The sequence below is a fragment of the Pipistrellus kuhlii genome, unplaced genomic scaffold (assembly GCF_014108245.1).
Source record: "Pipistrellus kuhlii isolate mPipKuh1 unplaced genomic scaffold, mPipKuh1.p scaffold_m20_p_20, whole genome shotgun sequence".
In the NCBI taxonomy this organism is placed as follows: domain Eukaryota; kingdom Metazoa; phylum Chordata; class Mammalia; order Chiroptera; family Vespertilionidae; genus Pipistrellus; species Pipistrellus kuhlii.
In genome coordinates, this window is record NW_023425516.1 from 1,051,689 (window position 1) to 1,075,296 (window position 23,608).

General features: G+C 41.2%; 1 protein-coding gene across 5 annotated transcripts in view; it reads left to right on the plus strand.

Annotated features, from left to right (window-relative positions):
• Nucleotides 1-23,608, plus strand: part of CIT (citron rho-interacting serine/threonine kinase) — a 159,394-nt gene that overhangs the window by 12,422 nt on the left and 123,364 nt on the right. For all 5 annotated transcript variants that reach the window (XM_045585388.1, XM_045585389.1, XM_036448872.2 and 2 more), the window contains exons 5-8: nucleotides 2,888-2,989; nucleotides 14,358-14,500; nucleotides 16,303-16,396; nucleotides 23,091-23,294. In XM_045585388.1, the coding sequence (XP_045441344.1) occupies nucleotides 2,888-2,989; nucleotides 14,358-14,500; nucleotides 16,303-16,396; nucleotides 23,091-23,294 (543 nt within the window). The remainder of the gene's footprint in view (nucleotides 1-2,887; nucleotides 2,990-14,357; nucleotides 14,501-16,302; nucleotides 16,397-23,090; nucleotides 23,295-23,608) is intronic.

Genomic DNA, 23,608 nt, shown 5'->3' on the forward strand with positions numbered 1-23,608 from the left:
GAATATGCCAGGTGCAGCATGAGTGACTTTCTGGAGACTTGAGTACAGGATTGCTGTATGCAGATGTGGTTTGTATTTTTAGTTTTTTAAAAATGATTTAGAATAGACCTGGGAATGGGAAGAAATGAGGACATTTGGGTGGGAAGGGAGTAACTGATGGGAAACCTCAAGAACCTTTTATTGTGGCAAAATAGATATAACATAAAATATATCGTTTTAACCATTTTAAAGATCAATTCATTGGTATTAGTGCCTTCGCAGTGTTGTGTAACCACAGCCATTTCTAGAACTTTTTCACATCCCAAACAGAAATGATAACTCCCCATTCCCCCTAAACCAGTTTTTGGAATGACAGTTTAATCTCTGAGACAGCTGGCAATCATTTAGGCTTTTGGAAGGAGGAGGTTGGAATCAGAGTCTCAGGACCTCAGTGACTTTGTGTGGCCTCCAGACAAAGAAGAGCGGAGGACAGGATGCTGCTTGTTGGAGTCCGAGGGGGATGTAGCCCGTGTTTAGGAATGCAGTGTGAGCAACTACCCAGAAAGGACCAATGCAGGGTGCGGCAGATTGTCTGCAGGTTGTGGAAGATGCTCACCTGGCCTCCTAGCACCTACATACCATCTATCCCCAGTGAACTCTTCCTGAACACCTGTTGTGTTTGGAGTGTTTCTAGGTCCTTGGGAAGAGGCATTAGATATAGTCCCGACCTCGAGATGCTTACCTTGTAAATGGAAACAGTACATGCAAAGGCAGAGTAATCCAGCGGTCCACACTGCAGTTCAGATAGCGTGCCTTCCTCCCGGGGAATGACTCGTGATGACTCTGTGAGGTATGGATGGGAGGTCTCTAAAATCATACACATGTTGAAGTTGACTATCCATTCCTCAAGAGGGTGACTTTAAGAAAAGCAGGGTCCTTAGCTGAGCCATGCGGAGGCTTTGGAATTTAAGAGCATTAGAAGAGAGACGCCAGCACCAGGAATGAGTGAAGAGAAATGCCGAAGGGGAGGAGGTAGGGAGAGGTAGTGTCCTGCAGACAAGACCTGTCGCCTAGGAGCGGCCAGTCCAGCCAGCCAGAGCTCCGTGAGAAGTGGAAGAGGTCATTTTAAATGAACAATGATACACTGTTACCGTCTAATCCTCAGACCCCCATTCAGGTGTCACCAGTGGTTCCACGGTCTTTTGGGACAAAAGGATCCAGTCCAGGACCACACCTGGCCTTTAGTTGTCCTGTCTTTTTAGTCTTTCCAATCTGGAATAATTCCTTAATTTTTCCTGGACTTTCATGACCTTGATAATTCTAAAGACTACAGGCCAGTTATTTTGTAAAATTTGTATTTGTCTGATTTTCTCATGTTTGGGTTCAGGTTAGATGTCTTTGGCAGGAACATCACAGTTGAGATGCTCAGTTCTTTTTATTGCATCCTGCAGGTGGCTCTCAATTTCATTTGGTCACATTCATGATGATGTTCACTTTGGTATCTGCTGAGCTGCTTCACTCTAGTTACCTAAGTCAGCGTTTGTCAACCGCTGTTCTGCGGCACACTAGTGTGCCGCGAGATGTTGCCTGGTGTGCCGTAGGTGCAGACAAGACAAGAATTTTATAATTTTTCACTATTTTGTTTACTTAATATTTCATAATAAAGTAATTATAAAATACTTTCTTTGTGTTTATTTGATTCCTATTCAAGAGAATTATACTTTATATATAGTCAATATAGGCACAGAGTTAAATTTTTTAACATTTTCTAATGGTGGTGTGCCTCGTGATTTTTTTCATGAAACAAGTGTGCCTTTGCCCAAAAAAGGTTGAAAAACACTGACCTAAGTATCTTGTAGGAAGGTGCTTTCAAACTATCAAAATAGGCATTCCTCATAAAACTTTCAACTCACTCATTTATACTGTACGGACTTACATTTAAATGTTTAAGTCAAAGAGTTATGATCCATTACTTTTATTATATATTTTTATAGTTAAATTGTCACCAGGTTGGTCCATGAGAATCTCTTTAGATTGGCTTTTTGTCCTTTTGACATACCCCACCTTTGAGTACTGTCTTACTTTCTGGTACAAGTTTTCAGGACCTTGTACTTTTACTTTGCCTACTCCAGCCCTGCAACAGTCCTTTCCGTATAAAACAGCCCTCCTGGCTCCCGTCTCTGCTCAGGGCTCGGGCCAAACCCTGGGAGCTTCCTGATGGCTCTCACATCACACCTCACTTTCTAGTCCAGCCCACAGCACCAGCAGCAAGCTAACCAGTCAGTTGGAGCGTCTGCCCGCTGGTGGTCAGTGCACGTTATAGTGCCTGGTCAAGTGGTCGAACTCCCAGATGAATTCTGGTCAAGGGGACAATTTGCATATTAAGGTTTTATTACCTATATAATAAAAATGCATTAGAATGCATGTAATCTACTGTCTTTGGTGCTGCCCTTCCCTTTGGTAGGCTCAGAGCTTCCCTATATGTGGGTGCCTTCTTCACCCTGTATGGCTGTTGATACCATATATTGGACTGTACCCACACGTGTTTGCAGCCCTCCTCACCCTGCTTGCGCCTGGTATCCTGTTCTGGGCCACCATGCCTCTTACTACCACTGATGCTCAGGAAGGGAAGGTGAAGAGAAAGAGAAAGTACTTAGATTTAAAGAAAGTGAGTTGACTTTAAAGAAAGACACTAAGTAAATAATTGGTCAGATAATATACGGATCTGGCAAAAATTGTGAGCAAAGTAAGAAAATGGATGAGATTTGTGGGATGCTGGGTTAAATTATTATTATTATTTTTAAACTAGAGACATCAATTTAGGCTTTAAGAGAAAGAAAAGGGCATTTTCCTCTTCCTCACATTTGCTTTGTATTATAATTGTCTAAAAGATTTCTTTTTCCTCTAGGTTTCATTTTTTGAGGAAGAACGGAACATATTATCTCAGAGCACAAGTCCTTGGATCCCCCAATTACAGTATGCCTTTCAGGACAAAAATAACCTTTATCTGGTGAGTATTTACATCTATCTGGAAGTAGCTCGGTGCGCCGATACCGGATGTCAGTCATAGAACCGATGTGGTTCTTGCTCAGACAGTCCATGGTACCTCTCTTTCCCTCCCCTGCTTTTCTGACTTTCAGGTGTCTTCCTGTTCTTCTCACCCTAAAGATTGAGGGCTAGCCCATTTAGAAACAGCCCCACTTACTGTTGGGTAGTGTAGCTATGACTTATAGGTCAATAATGAGAAATCATTTATTTGGGAATAGACTGGGATTACCTTTAATAGAGTCTTGCTTTAATTTTTTAATAGAGGTATAATTGATATATAATAACTATATTTCAGATGTATAATATTTTTATATTTGTATATATTGTGAAGTGATCACAACAAGTCTAGTTAACATCATTAAAAAATTTTTTTAATCCTCATCTGAGAATATGCTTAGAGATAGATAGATAGATAAACATTGGTTACCTTCCATACACTTCTTGACAAGGGATCAAACCTGAAACCCTGGTATGTGCTTTGACTGAGAATTGAACTGGCAACCTTTTGGATGATGCTTAACCAACTAAGCCTCTTCCGGGGGGCAAAAAGTTTTAATTTTTTAAAATTGAGATAATTGATGATTATTATTAAGAAAATGCAATCACTGAAGAACTGTATGACATAGAAGGGAAAATGCTCTTCCTTTCTAGTCCATTTTCTAGTAGAACAAATATTAATGATTATGCATGTTCTCTCTGACCCTTAACTATGCCTCATGGGAAAAATATTTCTATGTCTATATTTATAACACATACATATAGTTTATTTTACAAAAAAGGTATATTACTCTCTGCTCTGTTCTTCACCTTGCTTTTTGCCTTTACACGATTTGTCATGGACATCTTTCCAGATTAGTACATACAGATGTGCTTCATTCTTTGAATGGTGCCATAGGTATTTCTGATGTGCATGTAACATAAGTTGTAGAATGCTAAAATTCATTTTGGGGCCTTGTTTAGGTTCTTGGGGGTTTAGATTCTTAAAGTAAAAAAAAAAAGAAAAAAAGTGTATCCTAGAAACAATTTTTGTTTTGTCTCTGAGTTAGTCCTTAAAACAAGACTATATAAACTTTATAGAGGCTCATGTAAGAGAGAGATGGGCTTCTATTTATCTTGAAATTTCACGGGGCTTCTTTTTGGGTACTTGACTGCCTTTATTTCCAACCTGGAATAAACAGTTTATTTGCTTTGGCTTCATATTAGTTGAGAAGCCATGCTAGTAGAGAAGCCTCCTCATCCCCCTTCCCCCACCACTCTATACCCAGCCTTCTAAACGAGGACATTCTCACAGACTGCTGGGAGACTGGCCTTGCACCAGCCTCATGCTCCTTCAAAATCAACACCACATCTGCTTGTTTATGGCCTGAAACTTCTTTTCCTTGAATAATGTCTGGGAAGCTTTTCTTCCTTGAGAACTGGGGCATGGAGCCCTGACCTTCACAAATGACCTTGATGATGTGTTCACTGATGCTTGCTGCAAATGCAACAATTGCCTTGTGGTGTCTGTATCTTACAGAGTCCCTTATGTTTGTGGCTATTAACAGACTTGTTGATTAGCCTGCAGAAAAGAAATCCCCTTGAAACCAGCAGGGGTTTGTTTGTTTGTTATTGTTGTTTTGGGTATTTTAATTAGAATTCTGCAAATGATTTAGAAGACCAGCTTGTGAGGATAAGCTTTATTTTCAAGGCAATACATGCAGTCTTAGAACTAGGAAAGGCACTGATTTTTAGCAAAAGCTCAGTCCACAGTTTTCTGGTTTGCCTTGCACTGCTCTGTAAGTTCATATTTCTCTTCCTTTGGGTTGAAGAGCTCATCTTCTAGATATCCCATCTCATGCAGTTTCTTCTTTTTTTTTTTTAAAAAAAAAAAAACACCACATATTTTATTGATTTTTTACAGAGAGGAAGAGAGAGGGATAGTTAGAAACATTGATGAGAGAGAAACATCGATCAGCTGCCTCTTGCACACCCCCTACTGGAGATGTGCCTGCAACCAAGGTACATGCCCTTGACCGGAATCGAACCTGGGACCTTTCAGTCCGCAGGCTGATGCTCTCTCCACGGAGCCAAACCGGTTTCGGCTGCAGCTTCTTAAAACTACACATTGTTTAGGACTGTCACACTATCAAGGCCAGCTTTGGCAGGGCGATGACAGATTCTGAGTGTTGTGTGTAACTTACATGACAACTAGTGGTCCAGGCACAGGTGGCAGTCACTGCTTAGTTGCTTCAGGGAAATGGTGTCGTCTGTGGTGGCCAATGAGGATGACCAGAGGGAACCTAGGAGTTACCATTGTCTTTTTTTAAATTTTTTATTTAATATATTTTATTGATTTTTTTACAGAGAGGAAGGGAGAGAGGGATAGAGAGCTAGAAACATCGATGAGAGAGAGACATCGATCAGCTGCCTCTTGCACACCCCCCATTGGGGATGTGCCCGCAACCAATGTACATGCCCTTGACTGGAATTGAACCTGGGACCTTTCAGTCCGCAGACCAATGCTCTATCCACTGAGCCAAACTGGTTTCGGCCCATTGTCTTTTTTTTTTTTTTTCATGGCTCAACAAGTTTTAAAACATATCTTCAGGAAGTAATATTTGGGCATTTTGAGAATTTTAAACTCTTTTGGTATTCCCATTTTCATCCTTACCAGTTGGCTTTGTCACAATGGTAAAAACCTACCCTTTCTTTTTAATTTGTGGACTTAACTGTGTGGACTTCTGCTTGAACATAGCCTTCTTGGAATAGCTCATGGATTGGGAATACCTGCCGTTCCTCTGCTAAGATGGCTTGTGGCTGCAGGGGGTTTCCTTTTTGGGGTCTTCTAGCTGTGGGCTTCCCCCCTGGGGTTTGTCCCTGGCATCTGCATCCTCAGCTTAAGGACCATCTTCTCAGGTTATCTACCTGCTAACGTGCAAGATGGGAATGATTGCAAAACAGCTGCTTCTGGAGTTCTGGTTGCCTCAGCACACTGATACCTGGTTGCAACATCTTTATGCCCTTCTTTAGTAGCTCCATTGAGTATCACTGATGGCATCTTGTAATTATCTCCTTGTCTGCATTGTCTTCTCAATTACTTTGGTACTTTGGAGTAAAATGCTTGCTAAGGGTACAGTTTTCATAAAAAAATCCAAACTTAATATAGGAATCAAGGTGAGATTACAGATCCACCGTCCCTTATCTGCAATTCTGAAACACCCAGAGCTCTGAATAACCTCAAGTTCTTTTGTTACTTATTTGATAGCAAAGCCTGACTTGAACTCCAGCAAAACCTGAGCTGAACTCTCTTATTTATTCCCTTTAGTGCGACTATTCATCCATTTTGCTGCAAAATTATGAATGTATTTTATTACAGGGTGCTATCTCAGGCCCTACCCTTGGGTGTTACATAATGTAAAGTATATGCACATTTTACCCTTCTGAAACCTGGGAATGCGTTCTGCCGCAGGATCAGGGGACTAGATCTACTTTGGTATCATAAAGTACTAAATTCCATTATACCGTTTGACCACTTAGAGATCATCAAACCTTTGAAGTTTAGGGAAACATGCAAATCATGGTAAGCTCCCCTGGTAGTTGAACATCATTGGTAATGCAAATGCATTTAATTCATGATACAATTTACATTAATGAAAAGATATAGGATTCCACCTCCGATATATTTCTCAGAGCTATCTCTCTTCTCCAGCCCTGCTTCTACGTGTGCGTTCCGGCCTCCATCTTTTGCCTGCATTACTGCATTAACCTCCTAGTGATCTCCCTGCCATCTGTCTTGTCCTTCCCCCAGGTCTTCCACACAGTGCAGCCAAGTTGTCCTGCTGTTAAAACCCTTCAAGACTCCCTGCTGCCCTCTGGATGAAGTCCAGACCTTTCCACGTGGTTTACATGGCCCTTTTTTTGCATATGTCTCCAGCCTTGTTGCTTACTATTTCTTTCCTTTCCCTTGACAGTCACCCTGCACTTCTTTGGTTCTTTGAATTTGCCTCTAACCTTTCTCCATGCTGTTCCCTTTTTCCTTGTTCCTCTGGCTTACTCTGATTTCAACTTTTGGGCTTGGACCAGATGCTACTTCTTTTAGAAATTCTAATTCTAATTCTTCTTCTTCTTCTTCTTCTTCTTCTTCTTCTTCTTCTTCTTCTTCTTCTTCTTCTTCTTCTTCTTCTTCCTCTTTTCTTCTTCTTCCTCTTCCTCTTCTTCTTCTTCTTCTTCTTCTTCTTCTTCTTCAATAACTTAAAACTTTTTTTAAATAAGAGTTGAGGTACAGTATAGTTTCAGGTGCACAACCCAATGATTGGGCATATATAACTTAATCTTTTAAAAAAATCTTTTATTATTTTTAAAAAAATATTTTTATTGATTTAAGAGAGGAAAAGAGAGGGAGCAAGAGATAGAAACATCAATGATGAGAGCGAATCATTGATTGGCTGCCTCCTGAATGCCCCCTACTGGGGATTGAGCCTGCAACCAGGCATGTGCCCTTGACTGAAATTGAACCTGTGACCCTTCAGTTTGTAGACCGATGCTCTTTCCACTGAGCCAAACCAGATAGGGTTCTATAACTTACCATTTTAGAAATTCCTGCCGGGCCCTTTACTGGACTCATTGCACCCCTGTACTTCCTCTTTCTGAGCAGGCTACTCCTTCCAGGAAGGGAGGGAGGGATTATGTCTCCCTTGTTTCAGTAGAGTTTCCCCATGTAAATGCTTAAAAAATATTTATTGGATGAAAACACTGATTTCACAGAAATTTGATTTGTATACAAATTTACTTATTGTGTTATGGAAATAATATGTACGCTAAAGTATATAATTTAAGATAGACGCAATGGGATTTTCAAAATTTGGAGTGCAGTGCAAGGAAATTGAACTTGGGCATTTCGGAATTTTGATGGTTAAAAATTTTCCATTTGTAGTTACATACTAATGAATGTGGCTTATAATTTCTGGTATGTAGAAAATTGTAGCAAGTTCGTTGTAACATCTGGTTCTGTATAACAAGGCTAGTCCTGCATTCTGGCAGGTGGCCCATGGAAACAGTGCTGTGTTAATCTGGATCATGATGAAATCTGTTCAGTTCTGAATAGCAGATGCCTTTGCCTGTGTCCTTCCACGATGCAGCTGATCTTTACAAAGGAAACATTGTTTTGCAACTCACCACTTGTAATACAATTACATCTAAATTCTTTGTAAATTCTTAGAGCTTGCTAGTTTTGTATTGATGTGTTTCATACTGTGGATCTCTTCAGGCTGCCTTAGCACTGAGCCTATAACTAACCAGTGAACTTTCTTTCCCTGCTGGCCTTCTATAAGCTTCCCTCTGTGCGTCCCCAATGCTCCATGTCCCTCTGTTGCACACGGGGAGGTAGTAGTTAAGGTATAGGCTAAGGCATTGTAACGAAGAGACCCCAAAATACAGTCCATGCGGGTGGAGCAGCAGTGATACTTCAGGAACCCAGTTTCCTTCCATCTGTGACTCCCTTATCCCTTAGGATGTTGTATTCATTGATGTGCTTGAACTGGGGCCATTTAATGCCTTTATTGTCCCCAACTGGTAGCAGAAAGAGAGCAAGGCAGAGCAGCCACATGTCTTTTCCATAGGATGATCCAGAGGTGGGGCACATGGTTTCCTCTCACATTTTGCTGACAAGACCTTGGTCACATGACTACACATCTGTATTGTCTTGCTGGCCTGTATCCAGCTCAGATTCTTACCACAATGGACGAAGGGAAGAATGGATCTGGGGGACAAGTTATGTAGTCTGCCACAGAGATGAAAACAGTGGGTGTAAGCCACGCTCCCTAGAACCACCTCCCATCCTGTCATTATGTTATATTGTTGCATCCCAAACCACTTCTAACATGACCCTGGTTCTCATGCCCTGCTTGGAATTACTGCTCTATTCTTCCTATTTCTCTTTCAATGCACAGCCAGGCGGTTTCGTAAACAGTCTTCCTTTCTGTGAAGGAGAAATTTAGAGGTGGGCTGTTTCCAGGCAGCGACCCCGTGGCCTGTATGATCACCAGCCTGTGCTGCCGTTGGGAGTCTGGAGAGAGCGAATACAACTTCATTGTTTGTTTTACTGAAATGTGGCAGCTTGCGGAAGTTTTGACAGCAAAGACATGTGCTGTTTTGATCTCACTGGTAAGATTACCAGTTTTCAGGCTTGTCTCAAAACTCGCCAGCGTGTTCACGAGCTGCTGCTCGGGAGGCAGGCTTTGGAAGACAGCTGCCCATCAGAAGGAGGCTGTTCCCTCGAATGTAGGTCTTTGTTCATTGCTGTTCCTGATCTGGTCTGTCCGGAGTCATTGGCCTTTTCGGCTTTAATGTTCTCAGTGGTGGAATCAGATATTAATACCTCTCATGGACCCCAATTCACTTGCTGAGTGTGTTCCCTTCGGGGGGTTCTTTGAGTTCTCCATGCCTTTCATATAGTTGTGTTGTATCCTGGTCTTTAAGGCATATTTCAAGTGAGTGAATTTAGAGTCTTACCATTTTGGGTGTAACTGTTTAGTTACATTGTCCCAGTTTGCCTGGCACCATCCTCCGTTTCTAATTCAGTAGGTCTGGGGCGGGGCCCAATAATTTTAATTTGTGATCAGTTCCCAGGTGAGGATGCTGCTGCTGGACCCCACTTTGAGAACCAGGGTCCTATAGCTGTTGGTATGGCTATAGTTAGCATCTGGTTCCTGCGACTTCCTCCCACTCCTTCAGTATTAGTATACACATCTGAGACCCCTTTTCTGGTTCTTTTAGGCCAAGGCATGGTACCTACTCACTCCTCTGCTGTTAGCTAGCCACAAGAGTTTCACCATCCATGTTTATTTCCTTTAACCCTACCTACGCCTTTGGAAATAGTCCCTTCATTAATTCATCTCCTCTGTTATCTAGTTTGAGTGTGCTGTCTGATTCTGGCCAACACTGTGTGTGATTCAGATCTCAATGAGGATTTTTTCAATTCATGCACGAATCAGGCTGGGATTCATAGTTTCTGAAATAAAAGGCCTCCTTTCTTTTTCTCTTGGTCATCTTGCCTTTCAAGAATAATTTAGGGTCTCTGCCAGGGCCCCCTCTGCTTATAGGACCCCTTCATTGCTCCCTCATACCAAAAATCAGGAATACTGGCATAGTAGGTAATGATGCCAATAGCATCGTTGCGTTTCCATGGCACTTTCAGTCTTGCTGATTATAATGCAGGCATTTCAAGGACAATGTTACAATATTTCTAAGTGATGGCCAGCGCAGTGTGCCTCTAAAGACACCCTAGGCAGATTGGAATAGAGTACTAAAGAACTATTAAATATTCATATAATTACATATGCATACATGTATAAGCAAGTGTGCAGGTATGTGTGTGCACATTACTGATACACTCACTCTTGGTTTCAAATGTAACACAGCTGATGGGAATTGCCATCCTTGTACTTGGGAGTTTGGACGCAAACACCAACAGAGAAGCATGTAAGACGTTCCCTTTAATTAGCATCTATAGCGGCTGCCATCAGAAGGGTCTGTCTCTGTTGGCCTGAATGTCTTTGCTTTAAAAGAGCAAGTCCATTATAGCTCCAAGCCTGGCTCGTCTGTCAGCTGCTGTGCTTTCTCTGCCATCCGCAGGGTTGTCACACTATTTAGGGCTGTTTCACTGCAGGGCTCTTTCCTCCTCCCACTTCCTGGCCTTTGATTACCATGCCTTGGCACTCGCCATTTGGGTGACCTGCAGCTGTTCAGGGACAGCTCTCGTCCTTGCAAAGATGGGGGATTGTAGCTTCAGTGCTGACAGTCTGGTTATTTTCCAGCCCTTTGTAGTCAGTGTCTTGATTTAAATCTTGTCTTGATTTGCAGAAAGGCTCCAGGTAGCCATTGGGAAAAAAATGTACAAAACAGAAGCGATAGTTGTATGAGGCCAGGTTTCGTACAAGGGCACCTTTGCTGTGGAAACTTTTCAACTGGTTGGAGTAGGGACCCCCGGTGCTCCACCATAGTGCTGGGCTGGCTGCATCAGAATCACCTGGTAGCGCCCTAAAATGCAAGTCCCTGAGCCTCACCCACGGAGCTTGACTATGAAGTCTGAGTTGGTCCCTGGAACCCACATTTTTATTTACTTATTTTTTAAAATATATTTTATTGATTCTTTTACAGAGAGGAAGAGAGAGGGATAGAGAGTTAGAAACATCAATAAGAGAGAATCATCAATCAGCTGCTTCCTGCACACCCCCCACTGGGGATGTGCCTGCAACCAAGGTACATGCCCTTGACCGGAATCGAACCTGGGACCCTTCAGTCCGCAGGCTGACGCTCTATCCACTGAGCCAAACCGGCTTCGGCAGGAACCCACATTTTTAACAAGATCCTGAATGGTTAGGATGGGAAGAGACATACTTTACCCTTTCATGCTGCTTAATTAAAAAGAAATTTTTTTCATTGCATTAGAATTCCAGCTCCATGAAGATAGCTGTATCTAAAACAGTGCCTAGCACATAGTAGGCACTCACATATTTATTTGGATGAGTATATTTTATCTATTTTAAAATAGTGCTTACTTATCCAAGTGATTCTGGTGGGCAGGCAGGTTTGAGGAGCTCTGCCCAAAGGTTTTACCAGTCTAAGTAGGTTAGAAACCATATTATGGGGGGAACCAACATCTCACTGGGCACCACTGGATAGTAAAACCAAGTGCTGTGAATGATCAGTCTGGAACAGCGTGGATGGTAACTTTAGCCTTAGTTTGTTGATAGTGTCTGTTGATGCTGCTCTTAAAGACTCTTAGTTTGTGACTTTTTTTTAGGAATGTCAATTTTTATTCTCTTTTTGTTGTTGTTAATCCTCCCCGAGGATATTTTTTCATTGATCTTTTTTAGAGAGAGTGGAGGGAGGGGGAGAGATAAAGAGGGAAACTTGTACTGGTTGCTTCCTGCACTTGCCCTGACCAGGGCTGGGGACTGAGCTTGCAACCGAGGTATGTGCCTTTGACCAGAATCGAACCTGGAATCTTTCAGTCCGCAGACTGATGCTCTATCCACTGAGCCAAACTGGCTTGGGCTTATTTTAAGGCATTTTCATTCTAAAAGTGTGACTACTAGTGTTTTATGTGAATTTTGGGGGGATGTTTAAGACCTTTTTGATGGTAATATATACTGAGTGGCCAGATAATGATGATTTCTGACTGCATAATAATCTGGCCATTCAGAGAGAGAGAGAGAGAGAGAGAGAGAGAGAGAGAGAGAGAGAGAGAGAGAGAGAGAGATGAATGTGTGTTTATGTGTGTGTGTGTGTGTATTTATATTAGAGGGCTCCTCAAACCTGCCTGCCCACCAGAATATATATATATATATTCTGGTGGGCAGGCAGGTTTGAGGAGCCCTCTAATATATATATTAGAGGTCTGGTACATGAATTCCAGTCTGGTCAGGGGGAGGGGGATGGTTGACTGGCCTGCCTGCTGGTTGAACTCCTGGTTGAGGGGACAATTTGCATAGTAGCCTTTTATTATATAGGATATACACTGAGTGGCCAGATTATTATGCATTCAGAGATCATAGTAATCTGGCTACTCAGTGTATATGTAAAACAGACATCAAAATTAGCATTCATTCACTCACATATCAGAGCCTGTAGAGAACAAGGTTGGGTTGAGTGGGTGAGCCATAGGCAGCTAGGTGGCTCCTGTGGGATCTTTTAGCACAGGGACAAGTAACTTATGTCTGCTGTGAATTTGGGAGACATGAAGTCTACATTTTGTTAGTTCATAGATCAAATCAAATGGAACCTTACTCTTCAAATTGTCCAGTCTCTGGTTGAATATCTGCCATGTGTATGATGCCATGTGAATGGAGGAGGCTCCCAGGTGATGTGGAGCCCTTCGGGAGGACACGCAAGTCACTGATTCCTTTCAGGGCCCTCTGGCCTGGGGTTGGCTTGGTGTGGGGCAGAGCCTTTACTTGACTAGCCTGGGGCCTCTGGGGATATGTGCCCACGCTCCATGTTTGACTTGACTAGAGCTTTCTTCTAATTCTGGACTAAAAGCAAACAGGAGTTTGGAGGAGGATGGAGAAAATTCACTTTACTGAGGGAAAGGATGTGAACAATGTGAACGATGTGGAGGACCTTATTGGTGCCAGGCTTTGTGCTGAGAGGGTTCCTGGTGTGGGCGAAGTTTTTTGCTAATCAAATCTTTTTGTTTGTCTTGTTAATCCTCACCCAAGGATATTTTTCCATTGATTTTTAGGGTGGAAAGGAGGGGGGGGGGGCGGCGGGAAGAGAGAGCTCGAAAGAGAGAGAGGAAAAAAAAATCAGTGTGAGAGAAATACATTTATTGGTTGCCTCCTGCATGTGACTGACCAGGACCAGGGCTTGAATCTACAACCCAGGTATGTGCCTTTGACTGGAAATTGAACCCTCAACCCTTTGGTGTGTGGGCCAATGCTCTAACCACTAAGAAACACCAGCCAGGGCACTAACTCCCCCTTTCTTCCCTCCCTCTCCCCCCCGCCCCATGTATATACTAACAAATTAATTATTTGTTGTTTTAAAATTCACAACAAAGGAGCTGTACTTTACCCTCCATAGGATGCCACTCTGTATTACCGTGGACAGATTCCCATGGCAGTTTGAATAGATCGAGTTCATTCAGTTTTCATAGCTGTATCTTATCCCACTGTTTAGCTGGATCACATTTTAGCAGTTTCTTACTGATGGGTATTTGGGAGATTTCCAGGTTTTTTTCCTTTTATGTTACAAACAGTGCTGCAGTGGATCTGTTTATCTATCTACAAACTATTACATGTTCCTGTAAAATAGTCAGAAGTGGAATTATGAGACCAAAGAGTATATGTTCACATTTAAATATTTAATAGAGAGTCAGACTGTCTTCCACCCTGACTGACGGTTAAAGGCAAAGATTGTATCACATTTATTGCATGCGTGCTGTGTTCTGCTGGGTGCTGAGGGAATGCAGAAGGGGTGCAAGAGGTTTGTTGTCCTCCAGGAACTTCCATCGATGCTCTGTACTCACCCTCGGGAATGCCTGTCGGTGTCAGTGGGTGGGCGAGTGGGAGGACTTAATTCAACTTTTCAAGCTTGCCTTGCAAAGATTGTGCATGGTGTCTGGTACTAGCCTTTCATTTTATTGATTCTCTTGGGGAACAGATGCCATTTCCTTAGGGCGGGGACCTCTTTCTACATGACTTATAATATGTCTCACACATCTTCATTACTTTGTGGAGACATCGTAATTAGAACATGTCAGGCAGGATTTGAGGATCTAATTGAGACATTTCCTTTTTGTGTGTGTGTGTGTGTGTATGAAGAATTAATAGCTTTGGCATTCTATACAGGTCATGGAATATCAGCCTGGAGGGGACTTGCTGTCACTTTTGAACAGATATGAAGACCAATTGGATGAAAACATGATTCAGTTTTACCTTGCTGAACTGATTTTGGCTGTTCACAGCGTTCATCTGATGGGATATGTACATCGGTAAGTGAACTCTCTGGTGAATACTGAGAGTTTATCTGTATCACCTAAGAGTTCCAACAGTAGAATGAATGGTTAATGATTTAGGCATCAAAATAACACTCTTCTAATTTTTAGCCAGTTTAACTATTACTGGCTGAAACTAAATTTTCCAAAATGGCAGACATTTCAGCTTGCCCATTCAACAGTGAAATAGACCTAGAATTGTAATGTTCTCAAGTTTGCTAGTTAGGTGTGTGAACGTAGTTAATTAAGACCAGGAGCTCTTAGAGGGATTCTTTGCATTATATGGTAGAAAGACAGAGTTTGACTTGCAAAAGGAGCTGTCATACCATGTAGAACAGAACCATGGAATTGTACTTCTGACTTCACCTGTTAGTAATTTACAAAGGTATTCCGCACGATCCTCACTTGAAAAGTGTTTCTGTGCATCCTCACAGTTTGATGTTTTATGTACCTGAGAATGTTGTGGGAATGGAATGTGGTTAGACCAGGAATCACAGGAGTCCTCCTCCTCTTCCTCCTCAAAACAATGTATTTTGCAAAATGTGTGCTTATTATTTACAAGAGGTCTGGTGTACAAAATTTGTGTACAGGGGAGGGTTCCCCTCAGCCCAGCCTGCACCCTCTCCAATCTGGGACCCCTTGGGGGATGTTCAACCTCTGTAAACTAGCAGTCAGACATCCCTCTCACAATCTGGGACAGCTGACTCCTAACTACTCACTTGCCTGCTTGCCTGATTACCCTTAACTGCCCCCTCTGCCAGCCTGATCACCCCTAACTGCTTCTGCCTGCTGACCTGATCGCCCCAACTGTCCCCACCCCCCTGCTGGCCTGGATGCCCTCAACTAACCCCCCTGCCAGCCTGCCTGGTTGCCCCACGCAGCCTGCTGTTCATTTGTGTGGTCGTCCCTCACTAACCCCTTCTTGCTGGCCTGGTTGCCCCACACAGTCTGCTGTTTGGTCGTTACTGTTACTGTGACAGTATCCCAGACAATTTGCATATTCCTCTATTATTAGTATAGATATCCATCAATAGGGAGGTCTTAGAGCAGAATACAGACACAAAGATTTTTTTAAATTTAAATTCTTTTTTGTTTAAATTATTACATATGTCTCTTTTTCCCCCATTGACTTCTCCCCAGCTGTTCCCACCTCCCAGCACATGCCTTCACCTTCCTACTGTTTGTGTCCACGGTATGCTTATATGCATGCATATAAGTTCTTTAGTCGATCTCTTACTGCCCCCTCACCTCTGCCTTCCTTCTCAGATTGGACAGTCTGTTCTATACTTCTGTCTCTGGATCTATTTTTGTTCACCAGTTTATGTTGTTTATTATATTCCACAAATGATGAGTTCATGTGATATTTACCTTTTTCCAACTGGCTTATTTCGCTTAGCATAATGCTTTCCAGTTCCATCCATACTGTTCTAAATGGTAAGGGTTCCTTCTTTTTTACAGCATTGTAGTATTCCATTGTGCAGATGTAACAGTTTTTTAATCCACTCATCTGCTGATGGGCACTTAGGCTGTTTCCAAATCTTAGCTATGGTGAATTGTGCTATGAACATAGGGGTGTATATGTCCTTTCTGATGGGTGTTTCTGATTTATTGGGGTTTATTCCTAAAAGTGGGTTCACTGGGTCAAATGGGAGTTTTGTTTTTAATTTTCTGAGGAAATGCCATACTGTTTTCCACAGCAGACACTAAGATTCTTGGCCGAATCAAGGTCCTAGGTGAGCAGATGCTTGCTGATTGGCAGGGAGAAGACAACACTAATTTGTGGCCTGATTTTCTTACAGAGACCTCAAGCCTGAAAATATTCTCATTGATCGGACAGGACACATCAAGCTGGTGGATTTTGGATCAGCTGCTAAAATGAACTCAAATAAGATGGTAACAAAATGCAATAAGTTAGCTTAATAGAGGTTGTACTGAAAAACATTCCGTGATCCTTATAATAAGTTGGGGAAATACTGGGATAAAGCTGAGTGACATTTTGGAGTCTTTTTCTGCCGGCATGTGAAATGACTTCTTAAGGGGGATGAGAGTGGGGATGGGGACCCAGAGTTCTTTCCCAGACTTACTTGACCTTGCGCCCTGTTATGTATAATACTTGTTCATACCCTACAAGACATTTTTAGGAACATTCTTTAAAAAAAAATTTTTTTTTAAAATTAACTTTTCACAGAGAGGAAGGGAGAGGGATAGAAAGTTAGAAACATCAATGAGAGAGAAACATTGATCAGCTGCCTCCTGCACATTCCCCAATGGGGTTGTGCCCGCAACCAAGGTACATGCCCTTGACCAGAATCGAACCTGGGACCTTTTAGTTTGCAAGCCGATACTCTACCCACTGAGCCAAACTGGTTTCGGCTAGGAACATTCTTATAGTTTGGTTTAAAAGAGAGAAAAATATTTATTTTGTTTTCCCTTCATTTTCTTTGCCTGGTAGAGACTGTCTTCTTTTACATTATGGTTTTTTTTTTAACCTTAAAATATTTGTTGAAACATAATCTTCTTTATTTCAAATCCTCTATTTTCCATGCAGCACAATTAAAGTTAATCATCAGAGCAATTGAACCAAAATATCCTAGACGTTAAGAACTAAGTGCTCAAAATGTTAATCCTGAGTCCTGGAACTGTGGTAAAAATTAAAATATATCTCATGTGCTAAATAGTAAGGCAAGAGGGCAGCTATTGAGAGCCAGAGTGAGAATATGTTAGGAAAAAATGACAAAGTAAAAAAAAAAAAAAAAAAAAAAGATTAAAAATCTAATAAAGTTAATACATATTAAAATGTGAATTTGGAAGTCAATTATGCAACAAATGATAAGTCTAAGAGAAAATCGACTTAGGTTTTAAGACTCATTTCACAATTGAACCACTCAGTGACCTAGATAAGTCCTTATGAGTTTGGCCTTTTATTCTTTCTCCAGAAAATACTGATTTTAGTAAAAGTGCACAAATTAAGAGGTTAGAGAAGCTGTTCTTTGAAAATCCCCCAGCTGTGAGTTAAGTTCTTTCTGTAAAGGGAAATATGTAAAGTTATCTTTCTCAAATTTCTTGAAGGAAAGGTGGGCATTTATATCAAATTATGTTTTATAATCTATTCCTCTTGACCATTACATTAAGAATTAGATTACAGAACCAAAACATTTTGTTTTTAAAATTATATGCAAGTCCAAAACAAGCATGAAAATTTAGGTGTTGAATTTATGGTGGAATAAAGTTCTGAAAAAAGAGTTAAATACAGCAAAAGTCTTACCACCTAAGAATAAAAAAACTTATACATTGCATTTGTAACAAAAACTTATGCATCTAAGAAATAAATTGGGCCATAGGTACATAATCTGATAATTGAAGCATAGGTCAGCACCACTGACATTTTGGTCTGGAGAATCCTTTGTTGTGGGCTGTACTGTGTGGTACACGATGTTTAGCTGCATCCCTGGCCTCTATCCACTAAGTAGATGCCAATAGTACCTTCCCCTCCAGTTGCAATAACCAACCAAAAATGTCTCCAGGCATTTTAATTTTTGAGAAAATGCCATACTGTTTTCCACATGTGCTGAGTGGCAAAATCACCCCAGGTTGAGAATCATTGAGAAGCATCTGAAAACTAGTTAATGAGAGCTAGCAACAATGTGTTTGCAATAAATCTGCTTAGAATGCTAGGCTAAGATCCAGTGTCATTGCTTGCTAAACAAATGGGAATCAGGACGAAGGCCCTATTTCTGCATCTGGAGTCACTCTCTTCAGACCCCTTGCGGCAGAGACAGGACTCCTATTCATTTCCGATTTCTGTTTTTCAGTGCTTCAAACCACCCTTTTCACTTCTAATTGTAGCACCTTCACTCCAGGCAGGGATCCTCCCAGAGGCACTGCCTTTTATTTGCAGCTCAATGAGTTTACCCCTGGATTATTTTGGTCAAGGAGATGTGGTTCTCAGTCCTGTACACACAAGAGTATTGTACCTCCCCTCCTTGTGGAGATAGATCAGTTTTCTCTGAACGTCCTACTTTTAGGGCTGAGAATGTGACAACCAGAGAAGTAGAGGTTTTTAGCATTGTTTTAAGTGCAAAGGCCCTTTTATTATAGAAGACTAAGTATTTGCAATCTACTAGATAGATCAAGTATGGATATCTTCCTGTATAATAAAAGGCTAATGTGCAAATTGACTGAATGGCAGAACAACCAGTCACCATGATGCACACTGACCACTAGGGGGCAGATGCTCAATGCCGGGGCTGCCCCATGGTGGTCAGGGCGCTCCCACAGGGGGAGCGCTGCTGTTAGAAGCCCTGAGCCAGGTTCATGGCTGGTGAGTGCAGCGTGATGGTGGGAGCGTCTCCCACCTTCATGGCAGTACTAAGAATGTCCATCGGACATCCCCCGAGAGCTCCCGAATGTGAGAGGGCATAGGCCCAGCTGAGGGACCCCACACCCCTCGAGTGAACAAATTTTGTGCACTGGACCTCTAGTAGAATTATATTTTTTTTTCCTTTTTTAAAAATATATATTTTATTGATTTTTTACAGAGAGGAAGGAGAGAGGGATAGATAGTTAGAAACATCGATGAGAGAGAGACATCGATCAGCTGCCTCTTGCACACCCCCTATTGGGGATGTGCCCGCAACCACTGTACATGCCCTTGACCGGAATCGAACCTGGGACCTTTCAGTCTGCAGGCCGACCCTCTATCCACTGAGCCAAACCGGTTTTGGCTAATTTTTTTTTTTTTTTTTTTTTTTTTTTTTTTTTTTTAAATCAATGGAGGTAGGTTAGAAATGTGTTTCCACTAAATAGAATATTTTATGGTTCTGGCCAGGTAGCTCAGTTGGTTAGTGTTGTCCTGATACACCAAGTTTGTGGGTTTGACCTCTGGTCAGGACACATACAAGAATCAACGAATGATTACATAAATAACATTTTGGATGTTTCTCAAATAAAAAAACGTTTAAATATAATGTTTTATAGCCCTTAAGTTGGTTCTAAATGATGTTGGTACTCAAAATACACTATATAAAATCGAATCCACATTGACTGAAATTATTGTGTTATCCCAAGTCAATTAATCCCTTTTTATTCACAAATATTGTTTATATGTTTTGGATATTTGTGAATCTTAAATCTGTTGTGTTTTCTATCTTCCATTGTCTTTATTTCAAGCTTCTTAGAATATTGCTTTGGAGTATTTTTCTTAGTAAGTACAGGTGGACCTTACTGCCTGGAGATTTGGGTGTTTTAGGATGTGCCAGTGACATGCTGTGTGACTTAGGTCACCACTTCATTTATTAGAATCTCAAAGAATGGCCGAAACTGGTTTGGCTCAGTGGATTGTGCGTCGGCCTGTGGACTGAAAGGTCCCAGGTTCGATTCCAGTCAATGGCACGTACCTTGGTTGCGGGCACATCCCCAGTGGGGGGGGGTGTGTGTGCAAGAGGCAGCTGGTCGATGTTTCTCTCTCATAGACGTTTCTAACTCTCTATCCCTCTCAATTCCTCTCTGTGTAAAATCAATAAAATATATTTTTAAAAAAGAGAATCTCAAAGAATGGTCAACAGCTAACATTTTTAATCTGTGTCAGCTCAGAAAAAAAATTGTAAGAAGATTATAAAGATTATAAATCAGCCCCATTGATCAGTTGGAAACCCATAGGATATAGCCATTTTTTAGATTTATGTTGGAGGTGTATGTTTCTGTAGAGGTGTATGTTTACACCCTGGGCAGTGAGATGGGGAAAGGTAGGTTGAAGCAGTTTTATATAGTGTAAGCATTTTGTGGGAAGGGGCTTGGGAAGAGGAAGACAGTGATTTTCTTACCTTCTTCTTGTCTTCTTTCTGCTTATAAAAGAACCTGCTAGATTAATCCTTTTCTTTCTTTTTTTAAAACCCTCTATTTCTCTAAATATGACTGACCCTTCTTTTAGTAATTTTCTTCTCATCTCCTTCTGAACTGGTAAATTTTCTTCTTTATCAATATAATGAAAATGAAAGAAACTTCACAAAATGGGGGCCTGGTCAGATGGTGTGTTGGACTGGACTTATAGTACATGATTCCCTTTTTGATATCTCACTCACATTAGCTGGCCATGAATTGCCCCCAGAGGAGAATGAAAGTATCTTGCAAAAACTTTATCAAGATGTGTGAAGTGACATATCGAGCAAGTTTAGTATTCTTGGAGGTCAATAGCTAATGGAAACTTAGTAATCATTAATGGCCATTAAAAGTCTGTTAATTACTGTAGTAGGACATATACAAAAAGCAAGCAAAGGAGTATTTTTCTTTAAAATTTAGAAAATTTACAAATGGATGAGACAGATGCCTATGATCACATATCTGTTATGGGCATTATTTGGGGAGTTAGCTGACTCTCTTTGATGAGTCTAATGAGTTTGAAAATGAGGCATTGGCAATATATACCCTTTGCTGGATCATGCTGATACACATGACCTAGTCAAGTTCCAACTTGACTTTCAACTCTTTGGTTGTGGACAAGTAGCCAAGCCATGTGAGGTACAAACAGGGAAAACTGAATATTGTCAAACAACCTAGTGTGATGATAAAATAAAACCTAACATATGCAAATGATGTACATTTGAGGATTGTGTATTAATGTTCTGCAAGATAATTAGGCATAAAGGGTAAGCATTTAATCAACGATACAGTGGCCTTACTAACACCTGGGAAAATCAAAGTATTATAGTGTTTATTTTCTTATTTTGATATTTAAGAGGTATTCCTCATTGTCAGTATTGATGGATTTACCAGAATCCTGCAATTTAATCCTAACTTGTGTTGAGCTCATTAACATGTACACACACATTAAAACACAGAAGTCTGGGCTCAGGCTTCCCAGCGTCAAGGCTTCCTCTTTTTTTTTTTTTTTTTTAATATATACATTTTATTGATTTTTCACAGAGAGGAAGAAAGAGGGATAGAGAGTTAGAAACATCGATGAGAGAGAATCATCGATCAGCTGCCTCCTGCACCCCCCATACTGGGGATGTGCCCGCAACCAAGGTACATGCGCTTGCCCGGAATTGAACCCGGAACCCTTCAGTCAGCAGGCCGACGCTCCATCCACTGAGCCAAACCGGTCCCGGCACTCTTCACTTTTGTCCATCAACACAAGTCCAGGGGTTTCTTGGGGGGTGTGGTCATGTAGCTTTCCCAAATGGGTATTTGCCGTGGAGATCCTGATGACCATAATGTCAAGAGTAACAGCATCACACTGCTTTCTGGTTTGCAGTTTGGGAAAACATGATGGGCCTGAGGCAGGGAGGCACGAGGAGGCGAGTATGGAAAATGAGTCCATTTCCTATCACATTGGGCCTCTGGGTCAGAGGAATGGACAAAATTAAACTTACAGTTGGAAGAGCTTTGAGTCTTCATCACTGGGGAAAGGAGACCTCCTAGAGTCCTCTAAACATTCGCTTTCCTCTCAATTCCCAATCGAAGTTAATTTACTTTCTTGATATAAAGCCCAGCATTAAAGACATGTGGCCTTACCCATAAAATCTCTTGGCTCACAGAGGGGCACTTAACATCCTTTAATGGGGAGAAAGTTCTTTTGTGCCATGTAACTGCTGATGTGAGAGAAACCTTTTTAGATGTAGGGTTATTGGACAACTGGTCAACAGAGTATACGATTAACACCAGGCCCTCTCTGGTTTATGGGGAAGAAGGTTAGAGAGGTGATCCTTAGACTTCAAATTTCATGGTGCAATAAAACTTCAAAACAATTTTGAAGACCAAAAGGCTGTTGCTGACTTATTAGGTTGCCTCCAAAGGGGTGGGTGAAGGGCAGAAAGCCTACTTCTGTCATGAGCATCATTTCAAGAAACAAAGGACATTTAAACACCAAAACAGCCAGAAGGACAAATTCTCAGAAACAGAAAGGACAGTTCTTTAAATGGAAAATATTTAGCTTTATAAAAAGACATGCTACATCGTCCTAATCTTTTGTTGCCAAGGTTGGGCCATTGGATTGGAGGGCCCTGGTTTCTGAACAGTGTGGAGGGAACAAGAAATAGGAGGAGTTGGGATGAGGAAAGTGAACTCAGTAACATTTGACCTCTTGTGCAAATTTTCATATCTTTGGCCCGGTGGATGGGTCAAAGTGAAAATGTTGATTCCAAATATTTAAAATTGACATATAACATGTTTGTAATATTGTGTTGCCAACTAGCTGCCAGTGTCTCAGTAATGGGTAGATTGATCTTATAGATTCATTTTTAGGATTTATTATCACTTTGCTGTTTCATAAGTAAGAGAAGTTCTGTCATATCCATAACGTGTACCGGAAAAGCTACCTTCCACTTCAGGGATATACTCCCCTCTCATTGTGTAACCAAAGGTTATATATCAAAAGCTCTTTGCCCTTTTCTTTTGGATTATACTATGTGCTTAAAAAAAACTAGTAAGTCATTTGCATTTCCTGACAGTGTGCCACCTGACAGAAGGTTTAAGTGCCTGGAAGAAGAGTAATCAGTGGCAGATCAGCTTGTGTCTGAAATGTGGCTGTTCACAATATATTTGAGGATAATTGAAAGCTTATTGTGTTATTTTATTTATGGATTTCCAGGTGAATGCCAAACTCCCAATTGGGACCCCAGATTACATGGCCCCAGAAGTATTGACAGTGATGAATGGGGATGGAAAAGGTGTCTACAGCCTCGACTGTGACTGGTGGTCAGTGGGAGTTATTGCTTATGAGATGGTGTATGGAAGGTCTCCGTTCACTGAGGGAACTTCGGCCAGGACCTTTAATAACATCATGAATTTCCAGGTAAAGAGCTATTATTAGATTTGAAATAATAGTAAGAAATGTTAAAAATTGTGGAATGAGCATTTGTAATGTAAGCCAGTAATACTGATTAATAACATAGCAAATACTTATATAGCACTTACTTTATGCCAAAAGCTGTTCTAAACACTTTGTTACTTGTAGTCTATTGGCTGTTAGCTGCCAGTAATTAATTGTAAGCTTATGTCATTATTTTGTGTACCATTAAAAAAGAAAAACTGCAGCCAGTTAATCTATGATATTTAAGTATAAGATGCATTTTTATTTCAGTGTTGTTAAATGTGAATAAATGTGAG